This window comes from Ctenocephalides felis, unplaced genomic scaffold, assembly GCF_003426905.1.
Source record: "Ctenocephalides felis isolate EL2017-DRISC unplaced genomic scaffold, ASM342690v1 CF-g0.4_SCAFFOLD_01142, whole genome shotgun sequence".
NCBI lineage: Eukaryota > Metazoa > Arthropoda > Insecta > Siphonaptera > Pulicidae > Ctenocephalides > Ctenocephalides felis.
In genome coordinates, this window is record NW_020537296.1 from 2,792 (window position 1) to 14,639 (window position 11,848).

The 11,848-nt window shown below is 32.3% G+C and overlaps 1 protein-coding gene across 1 annotated transcript; it reads left to right on the forward strand.

Moving 5' to 3' along the window:
• Positions 1-6,846: 6,846 nt before the first annotated feature.
• On the forward strand, positions 6,847-8,585 carry LOC113365594 (myb-like protein D). The gene is made up of 5 exons (XM_026607110.1): positions 6,847-7,047; positions 7,107-7,286; positions 7,433-7,809; positions 7,862-7,996; positions 8,348-8,585. Exons 1-5 carry the CDS (start codon positions 6,847-6,849, stop codon positions 8,583-8,585), a joined length of 1,131 nt encoding a protein of 376 aa, XP_026462895.1.
• Positions 8,586-11,848: the final 3,263 nt, after the last annotated feature.

The window sequence follows — 11,848 nt, forward strand, 5'->3', positions numbered from 1 at the left end:
GTAAAATATTTCTCGGGTACCGCGAACTACATCAAGTAAACTGTTAGGGGAGATTAGCGAAGAAGCGTAACCTAGAATCTTGCATCGAAACAGGTTAAAATATTTCTCGGGTACCGCGAACTACATCAAGTAAACTGTTAGGGGACATTAGCGAAGAAGCGTAACCTAGAATCTTGCATCGAAACAGGTTAAAATATTTCTCGGGTACCGCGAACTACATCAAGTAAACTGTTAGGGGACATTAGCGAAGAAGCGTAACCTAGAATCTTGCATCGAACAGGTTAAAATATTTCTCGGGTACCGCGAACTACATCAAGTAAACTGTTAGGGGGCATTAGCAAAGAAGCGTAACCTAGAATCTTGCATCGAAACAGGTTAAGAACATTTCTCGGCTTTTTGAATACGTGCAAGTTGACAATTATGTAAAATACGTGCAAGTTGACAATTATGTAAAATACGTGTAAGTTGTCAATGTACAAAATACGTGCAAGTTGATATTTCTATTTAATTTGTATCATACTCTAAATCAGTAATAACTTTCAATCTACAAATATTTCAAATCTTTTATAACAAAATATTCAGTATTTATACATATTATTTCGCAAAACATCCGAAAAGTTGCCATAGAGATAACTGACTTGAAGCGCGATGTATCCGAAAAGTTACCATAGGGATAACTGACTTGAAGCGCGATGTATCCGAAAGTTACCATAGGGATAACTGACTTGAAGCGCGATGTGTCCGAAAAGTTGCCATAGAGATAACTGACTTGAAGCGCGATGTATCCGAAAAGTTACCATAGGGATAACTGACTTGAAGCGCGATGTATCCGAAAAGTTACCATAGGGATAACTGACTTGAAGCGCGATGTATCCGAAAAGTTACCATAGGATAACTGACTTGAAGCGCGATGTGTCCGAAAAGTTGCCATAGAGATAACTGACTTGAAGCGCGATGTATCCGAAAAGTTACCATAGGGATAACTGACTTGAAGCGCGATGTATCCGAAAAGTTACCATAGGGATAACTGACTTGAAGCGCGATGTATCCGAAAAGTTACCATAGGGATAACTGACTTGAAGCGCGATGTATCCGAAAAGTTACCATAGGGATAACTGACTTGAAGCGCGATGTGTCCGAAAAGTTGCCATAGAGATAACTGACTTGAAATTTTGTTCTTAGCAAAGAAATATTAGAAAATCTCGAAAAAATTATATGAACACACTTAACCATTTATATATCATTTTATTCGTAATTTTATTCTGCATCTTTCGTACGAACAAAGTTTTTTCGTATCTTTTACGGTTTTCATGTTATAGAGCAATATGTGTAGATGTTAACTTGTCAAAATGCAAAGTGTGGCTAGGTTGGAGCAATACTCTTCACGATTCGATATTTCTGTAAAGAAAACATATAAAGTATTATATATCGTTAGAAAGGTCTCAAAATTCTTAGTTTTTTTCCCATATATCGCAACTTCGAATTCCGAACGGTGTGGCCTACAGGCGAGTTGCCGTCGTAAAATTTCAGGAAAATCGGAAAATCTCGAGAAAATTATATGAACACACTTAACCATTCATATACCATTTTATTCATAATTTTATTCTGCATCTTTCGTACGAACAAAGTTTTTTCGTATCTTTTACCGTTTCGGAGAAAATCGATAAAAACTAGTGAAAACGCGAGAAAGCGTAACCTAGAATCTTGCATCGAAACAGGTCAAACTTCTTTTGTAGAAAAATATTGTTTTTGGGTTTTTAGGAATAACATATATTTATTATATTATTTATTGACATGTCATGGTTTAAATAACACATTTTTATTTCTTTAAGTTATATTTTTATTTAAAATAAAATTTCTTACATTTAGCTAATACAATTACAAAAAACTAATATCTGAAATCTTGCTTGCTTTCCAGTCGAGGATGCTTTTTACGAGATTGTAGTGTTGCAGTCATAACTCCATCGCGATTTCGCTCTAATACGCGTTTTGATACGTTAGCCAGTAATTGAACATGTCTCTCAGTTCCCTGAATGTGGACGGGAATTTTAGGGTCACTCCATGGGCACTCATTGCTTTGTAGATATTGTACTAGATGTTCATGAGGTATATTTAGCGTGAAGGCTGGTTCGAATATATTTGAATAATCGTCCATATCTATCATATTAGTATAGTCGGTGCATTCGAAATTTATTTCGGGTGTTTTGTAATCTCTCAATTGCGTCAGGTCTTCCACATTATTACGGTAATATAAGATTTTTCTTATAGCTGAATCTCGTATTTCCTTTTTATTATCGAACAACATTGCTAATAAAATATTTTCCGAGTGAGCATAGTACGCGTTTTCTTTAGCAACATTGTTCACAATTTGTCTTAAATTCGAGTCTAAATATTGCGTCCAGCTAATAAATTTATAAAATAATATACTACCGTACACCACAGAGTTGTAATATTTAATGTTAAAGTACATTGGAATATATACTTTCATCACGTAGTTTGCCAGAATTTTCAAATTTTTGGATGGCTTATTAGTAGTTACATATAACCGAAGTAACCTACTAGCCTTTGTGAGCCATCGGGAATGTGCTATTGGCCCCGGTTTCTTGTTAGCTAAGTCTGTCGATACTTCTCCAGAAGCAACTGCTTTAGCTATTTTTATTAAATAACTTGAGTCAGTTGTCGATTCAACAGGACTTAAATCAGCCAAATTTTCAAGTTGGATCGTTTCAAAGTCTGTTACCGGCTGGAAGTAAATAAGAAAAAATTAATTATATTGAATTTGAACATAAAGTATTAACAAATAGTAAATATGTTATAACTCACCGGTATATTTTCGCATGTTTCAATTTGTTTGCTTAATATTCCGGTTTTTGTTCGTGGTCCAGTGGTCAATGATTTTTCCAAATAGTTAAATAAATGCCGAAGTGGAAGTTCGTTAAAGTGGAGAAGACACACAAACCAATGAAGAGGCCTATTTAACTGAATTTCAAATCGACGTAGAATCCCATTTTTTACGCCTGTATTTGCTGGTTCACCATCGCAACATATGCCTATCAAAGAATCGAGAGCTATTCCTTTATCGGCGAAAAACTCGTTCAATTTGATTACTTTACTTTCCGAATCTTCATTTTCCAATTTTGTGTAACCCAACAATTGGCAATTCGGTTCCTTTAAAATAACTAAATGCGCTTCTTTAATCATTCGTGGGTGAAACTTCTTATCGATTTTTTCCATGGTAATAGAATCATTTTTTCGGCCGTCGAATGAAAATGCTATTAATTCAGAAGAATCATATCGTTTGAGTAGAGCTTGCCTATTTTTCTGCCTCTCACGAACGCTTTTATTTTTATCCATAATGACAGGATTGCCCCAATCATCCTTTATGTCCAGGTCTTTCAGGATTGCTGTCACCACGGCAGAACCAACTCTATCAGAGATTGCAAATCTGTCGCATATTAAGGCATAGTTTGGAGCTTTGTATCTTCGACTATATGGTCCACGTTTTATATGAGAAGTATTTTGTGAACTTTTCAAACTGCTTTTAAACTCAAAACCAACATCAGGAGTATATGTCTCACCTGGAGTAATATCGCTAGTTATTGTAGATGCTGATACTTTATCTTCAATTTTTATAATATATTCTGGTATCGTAGATTTCCTCTCATTATGTTGATCCATCATAAACGCTTGTAAGTGTGCTGGGATCAGTCCGCAGGAACACAGTATTCTTCGCAAATCGCATTTGCATTTTCCAATATAAAATAATTCTTTCGTGGATTCTACAAACTCCTGAAATGATGCTTGGGTAGACTTGCTTTTATTTGTACTTTTATATTTATCAATCAATCGGTTCAATTTTCTAGCGATACTTCGTTTCTCCATAATTGGAATATCAATTTTTTCCCACGTCTGAATCAATTTCGTTACCACATTTGGAGTAAATGTTTTATATGAAAACATTTTATTTTGTTTTTTTGATTCTTCGGCCAAATAAAAATAATACCTGATAATTTCCATACTTGTCGGAAGATTTATTCCAGTAAATTCTTTTGCTTCCCCAAATGTAATTTGATCATGCGAGCGCATATGATTCAAATTACTGGCACTTGCGCCTGAATTTAAATAAGAATTCGCCATTGATACTTCACGTCTAACTGGAGAACTGAATGAAGATTAATGCGAGTTTTTCACATTAATATATTCTTTTCGAAACTTCGAGAATTATAATAAAAAAATACTAGCGCACTCTGATGGAAATAAATAACAACAAACTAAACCCGATTTAAAAACCCCCGTACAAACTATCAATTAAAATATAAGTCACAATTTGAATTATTCACATGCCTAAATTAATATATTAACTTATTAAAAACAGTATTTTATTGAAAATTTCGCTGGCTAAAGAGTTATTTGCGATATATGGTTTTGAAGTCAAAATTCATTTAAATAACACATATATTTCATATGAAAAGGTGCCCATATCGCTTAATTTTACTACAATAATGATTCGGCCCAACCTAATATATATATATATATAGAAGACATCATATTATTAACATAATTAATATAATATTTAATAAATATTTATAATATTTATTAAATTTAAGTTTGTTATTATTATAATTATTACATTTATGATAATATTTAATAAATATTAGTAATACTTTCCGAAGAAGTTTATGTTTTTGCGAAAATATCCGATTTCCGAATTTTATGTTTCCTCGACATTTCAAGTCATTCTGAATCGTATAACACCAAATTTGAGACAAGTATGTGTGTGTATGTATGTGAGCCGAATTTTCGTCAACGTTTACTCAAGAACGGCTGCACCGATTTCTCAAATTTAAAAGCCAGAGGACTGAGGATCGTTAGTATGTTTCGCGGGACGATCGGCCAAGCCACTTCTTTGTGATTAGTGGAAAAGTGTAATGTTTTTAAAATCGGTTTAACAATTCAAAAACCGTTTAAAAATATTAATTGATTCGTTCGAAAAAAATCGCGTTGACTAGAATTTGGTAAAGATCGTTTTCTAATTAAATATTGATATTTTTTGTCGATTTTGATGAAACTTTATATAACGATAGATATAGTAGTCTGAAATATTTTACTAAAATATTATAGGCATACGATCAGCGGTTAAATTATAAAAAATCATCAAAGCTTACAATTTCGCCGCGCGTTTAAGCGATTCTAATCAGAATCAATGCGGAAGCATCTGTGTGATGTTTCGTAGGTAGCTACTGATTACAGTATACGTTCACACTTAATATAATACACTTTTAGATTCCTAAATAAATGAAATGAAATATGGTAAATTAATTAATTAATTTTATACAATTACATATATTATAAGTATTTTTAAAAGACATCAATTAGAAATCGTACTGATTATTTTTTTTAGTGAAAACGTAAATGTTATTTTTGAAATAAAAATTTGAATGTTTTATCTAAATTGCTTAATCTCAATTCTTATCTATTATGTCTATATATCGAGAATTCCATGCAACTTTAAGGCAAAATGCTACTTACAACTAGTTGGAATGATTCGATGGTATATATTTATTTTATTTTCAATCATTACTAAATACATACATACAACAAATGACATGCATTGCTTATATCATATTGTAGATATAAATGTTATTTTTTTGACAATAAAAACTTTATTAAAGTTTTATAATACAAAATTGTTGAGGTTTATAAATGTTGTTAATGGCAACAATAATTTTTGTGGTATAAATTATCTAAATAATGTTAAATTTTACTGTCTTCTTTATTTTAAGAAATTTCTTTATGTGTCTACAAATATAACTAGTCGGATATTGAATTTTGCTTTAAGGCAATTTGCAATAACCAATCTAATCAATAAGAATTGATATTAAGCTATTTATGTAAAATGTTCAACAATTTATTTCGATAATAAAATTTTCGTTTTCACAAAAAATAATCAACACGATTTCCAATTACAAATTAAATTAATTTGTTTCATTTCACGTTTCATTTCATTTTCGTGTTTTAAAAATGTTTCATACTGTTTTTAGATCCACTGATGATGGCATTGAATTGAATGTCGAAACGTTTGGAATTAAAGATTATTTTATAAATCTTTGCCTTTTCTTTGTTTGATGTATCGCCCTCAAGAACTCACTCATATATATATATATATATATATATATATATATATATATATATATATATATATATATAAATATTTATTTATTTATTATATATATGATAAAATTGTTCTTGGGCATCCATCCAGTAATTACAAAGAGTTTTATTGAAAAAAAAATGTTTTTATTAAGAAAACATTCGTTTCGGATCCTGATTTGACCCATCTTCAGTGCATACAAATAAATTGAAAAATAAAACACAAAACCACACGAAAATTGCACGAAAAAATTATGAAACACGAATTGATAAACGTCGAGTTATGATAAATTTTAAATAATTGTAAAATAAAAATAAATAATATAATTTATTATAAAAAAAGCTTAATCAAAACGAAGCATGTTGTCAGCTTGGAGTTTATGTATATATAAATATATATTTAGGTATATAGTATAGTAACAAATTCCAAAATGATGAGTATTTCTAAACGATTTGGTATATTAGTGATCATATATGGATTTATCGCACGGTACCTACCTTTTGTCCTTTTGTCGAGATTCTAATTATTTAAATAAATCAATTATCACCTTAATGACTAGAAAACACTGGTAAATGATTTTCAAATTTCATTATAATTTACCATTTTAGCATTTACAAACAAGAATCATTGGACACCAAAAAATGTTTTGGCGAGGATAATAACACTGATTTTCCGAATATGATGGACCATAAGAAATGTCACTAAACAACAGCGCCATGAAATCGCTAGATAGCTCGCAGGAAATACCTAGTACTAAATCAAATAATGAAATCAGCCAAGTTGAACCAAAGATGTTTGGAAATACCATAAATAAAAAGAAGTGCCTTAGTAATGTTAAGTCAAATTGCTCCGCATTCAATACCAAAAAGAAACATTCATCCACTTCCAAAAACCAAGTAAGTCTATTAATCAAAACAAAGAAAATCGAGTTCACAAAAATGCATGTCCTTCAAAGAAAGAACGATCGAGCAAAAAGCTGAAGGAACTTTTTGGAGACGACCGGGAAGCTGTAAAACGTGATAAAACTGGGATACAAGAAATAGATACAGAATTTAAAAATGACGGTTTCAAAAAAGTTAGATCGAGACATAAGCGAAAGTCGGAAGAATTTTTGAAATTTGGAAGCGTCAAAAAAGTAAGAGTGATCCATCAGGGGAATCTATTATAAAAGCTCTAGCAGAGAATGAAAATATTATTTCAAACCAGGTAGTATTGCCTAAAAATATCTTTGTCAAAAATGTGCGTGAAATAGATATTTTTAAAGATATTGATATTTTAAAGACGAATAATGACCTTGTACCCAATAAGAAAAAGAAAAATCAACGTAAGCGGGTTAAAAATAAGGAAAGGAATTTTCAGCAGAATATTAATAATAACAATAAAATTGGTCAGCTCACAGCACAAGACGAAACTCAAATTTTACCTAATCAACATTCTGAAGAAGCGAAGTCCGATCATGGGATGGATAATGCTAATTATAATACTAATGAAGCCAGTAAGTTTGATACCGATGCCATTCAAATTTTAAATGTTTTCTCGGTCAGTCAAGGCGAGAATGTTGACACAAATAAAAAGACAAATTTAGAAACTTCAGAACCAGCCAATTTAACGCAGCCTATAGGCCTGAGTATGCCGATTTTAGACGAAACAATAGAGTGGCAATTAGCCAAAATTCACCATTACCAAAATTGTGAATGCTTCTTCATTAAGTGAAGATAATAGTATTACATCGAATGAAGAACAAGAAACGACTCGTAATTCAAAATTGGATATAAACAGGAATGAAGAAATTACTATTGACTCTAATTTATCTAGTGATAAGAATAGTAGAAGTGAACCAAAGAGGCCAGTAACAATAATAATAAAAGCTTGCAGGAAAATTGTCAACAGATCTTAAACTATGCCAAACAAATAATAAAAAAATTGTCTGATAAAGAAATTGGAGGAAAATAGTATTATGGTATAAAGTCGCTGCGATAATCTACCTGCAGATAACTTTAGTAAGGATTTACTTATTTCTACTAGTCAAACACAGAAATCTCACAAAGATGATCAAACTTTACTCATCAGCAGTGATATACAACAAACAATAAATGGAGACGTTCCAAAGATTATACCAAAGTTTAATATTACTATAGAAAGAAGTGATAATGAAACGGTGTGAAAGTTCTGCTAATATAACAATATCATTTGCAGAAAGCCAAAATGCCAGTACTCCCTAAGAAAAAATGATTTGGAAAATAAAGTGAAAAATATGCCAGTGTCAGCTAGTTCCATAACGAATTTATCGGATCAAGAAGCATCAATTTCTTCGAAGGTAAATTTAGATTACAAGTTAAAAAATACCTATGTGATACCACCGCAAGCAGCTGCTGAAATATTACCAGAATTATTCCAAATAGTCCGCAAAGTAATCAGCAATTATCGCCTGTAAACAATAAAGTTAAAAATATGGCCAGTATTACTTAATTCCAAACCCAATGTATCGCTTAAATCGACGATTCCTCGAAGGTTGATTCAGAATTTCAAGTTAAAAATACCAGCGTGATACCGACGCATAATGCTGCTAAAATATTACCAAAACGTTTTCAAAATAATTCGCAAAATATATTATCCTCTGTAGACAAAAGTACAGCTGAGCAATCTCTGACAATTGTTCCAATATGTCAGTCGAACTCAACACAGAAAATGACAAGATAACAGAATCTTCCAAGCAATTTGAAATACAAGAAAAATCATCGGAGCCGTCAACTTTGCTATTGCCAGCAAGTCAAAATAATTTAGTTTCGCTTCTTTGCCCTCCGAATCCAATAACGATAACTCCATTAAATGACCAATACAAAATGATCAATTTACCAGTTTTTGTGAATGGAACGCAAATAATTCTACAGTCACCAACTGCTTTACAAAGTGAAACTTGTGAAAATTCATCTATCAACCCAGTTATTTCTTCACAGCCTTTTTCTAATTCTTGTGCTTTTGGATTAGTACAATCTGGAATTTCACAGGAGAAAATTGTGCTAACCAAACCTTCTGAGCGTTTAGTCAATACCGCTCCTGACAAGGCCCAACATAAACTACCTGACATACAAGTTAACGAAATTAGGCATTCTTCAGATTCACAAACAAGGATTTTCTCATCAAACAATCAGTTCATAAGATCTTCTGATTCTGTAATAGTGTATTCGAAACCATCCATTAGTTTCAAAATGGACAGAAACGTACTTTACCACAGACTGAGCCAAGGACAACGAGCAGAACACACGAAAAAGCTTTTTCTCCTGCCATTATTTCAAATTCGGAAATGTTAATAATGGATCCACAGCAAGTGTGTGCATACTCAATTTCAGCATTTAGATCAGAACCGACATAACTTTAATATGGTACGTTCTGAGTTTATACTTCACCTCAAACTGCGACAAATATTTATGACAAGAATGCTAATAGCGGTAGCGGCAACATGCCATTTGAACTTCCTGGTGATTTACCATTGGCAGAGACATTGAATCGACCTGGAAAATCAATATCATCAAAGTTTGATGCAATGAATCGTGCGAATTCTTCAAAAGCAGCTTCAAATTTTTCATCGAATGTATCTCCAATGAATATAACTAATAGCTTATCATCTCCTGAACAATCGCATTTTCGAGTGCCATGTCTCGATCTGAAAACACATCGAATGAGACAAACGCGAGTTTTCCAAAAATTCGAGTTAGATCATGGAAAGTATGAATTCACAAGAAGCCGCTGCCGATATAAACTTACCATCGTATAGAAATCGTCATCAAAACTCGATTAATGCCTCAATTGATGATGTCGATTTTCATATGTGTAAAGATGCAACCTTTTTATGTTTTGCCGTTGACATTTCTAATGATATTTTTGTGCAGTGAATAATTATAATAATAGACTATCGTTTATCAATGCTAATGGTATCGATAAATTTCGTTATAGAATTAGTTTATTGGATTACGATGTCTTAAGATTAACAAGAAGAAAACGTTTATTCAATGCTTTAATTATTTGTCGAAAAAATACGCTTATTCGAATGTTACTATACTAAGAAACAAACTGTTTTTAATAAAATATTAGACATAGCAAAAAAAATGTTTGAGGCGAGCGATATAATTAATCACATTGAATCCTTATGTCGAACTTTATTCGTTGAATTATTAAACACGCTTACAAATTCAAAAAATAGTGAAAGTTGTGAACCAGATATTTCTACAATGCAGCTTTCACCGCGAATTCCTTCACTCCCTCCCTCGCAAGAAAAAATTTCAAGAAATAACTGAAATTCAAAAAAACAAAACCAACCTAATGGTAAACCTAAGAAACCTAGAAGGCCTAGTCTTCGGATAAATGATTCAGATAATACAACTGATTTGTCGCATCCAACAGCCTCTTCCCAAAACAAATCATCTTCGGATATTCAATTGTTGAATCAAAATAATGCATCGAAAGAATTACCACATACATGGTCAAGGACAACAAGTACAGGAAATAAAGCATACTTTCAAATGATGTTTGAACAATCTCTGAATGGCAGACGAAATTTGCAACAAACTTCAGTCACAATCGAAAAAGCAGTTACTAATAATATTCTACCAGTTGACAACAGAAATAACTTTTTCCAATGCCACGTATCAATTTCCAACAAACAGCCGAAAATGGTTCACTATTGAATCAATATATGGGGCAGAGTAATGTAACTAACGTTTGCTCAAACATAGCACCCGTATATCGCAAAAATCATTATTATAATAGACCGTATGCTATAATAGTTACCGCCCTCTCTCGTACTTGAATAATCCAATGCAATCTCAGCAGATACCGTATTCTCGAGAACAAAGTAATTTGTTACAATGTAGTAATTTGGCTATGATACGGGCTCAAAATAATTGCAACAATATGAACAATTATAGACCATTTATGAACAGTTTCAATAATATGCACCAAGTTTCTTTTCAAATTGTGCACCGGCGACTAGTGCTACAGCAGGGGTACCACCAATAATCAAATAGTATGTGCAATAACCTTTATCAAAGAAATCAGAATCTGGTTGTCGTTTCGGTCAAGGTGTTCCAAATTACAATAACGTGCAAATGATTTCAAATCCTTTCCAAAACTTGCCGAATAAGTTCTATAATTGAAAATAGTTTCTGTACAAGACCCTACGCAAATGCAGTTTCAACCAGCTCCGGCCATGAACGATAGAATTGGAAATCCATCATTAAATTCTCAAACTTGCGGAGCACAAAATGCCTTCACTTGGACACATTGATTCAACACAAATTTCTTAATAAAATCGCCCTGCAGAAAATAGTGTTGTTGGAACTAATTCATCGCATGTAAACACTGCGAATGGGTCCATGATGCAAATAATCAATCTGAGCAAGATGCACCAATGAATATTACAAATGATCATCCAGAAGTAGCAAAAACGATGGATAAACCATGCCAATCAGTTCATATGGTAGGTGAAAGCGTGTTCCAAAGAAGGGCAAACAACTGAAATAGTCAGTTCTATTTATTATTCACTCCTTTCGCACAAAAAGTATTAGATGCACCATGTCAAGAAATCTCAAGAAGCAAGATCCTGCGCCTATGAATTCTCACCAGGATACTGAGGTAAGTCCATCAATTTTTTAATTATTTGGGAAAAAGTAATTGTTATTAATATTTGTTATTTTTTTT

Excerpts from the sequence above, each read along its gene's own strand:
- LOC113365594 (XM_026607110.1), top strand. The coding sequence starts at position 6,847 with ATGTCACTAAACAACAGCGCCATGAAATCGCTAGATAGCTCGCAGGAA. Across the intron at positions 7,287-7,432 it reads AATTTGGAAGCGTCAAAAAA|ACGAATAATGACCTTGTACC; the intron begins GTAAGAGTGATC and ends GATATTTTAAAG. Across the intron at positions 7,810-7,861 it reads TTAGACGAAACAATAGAGTG|TGAAGATAATAGTATTACAT; the intron begins GCAATTAGCCAA and ends TTCTTCATTAAG.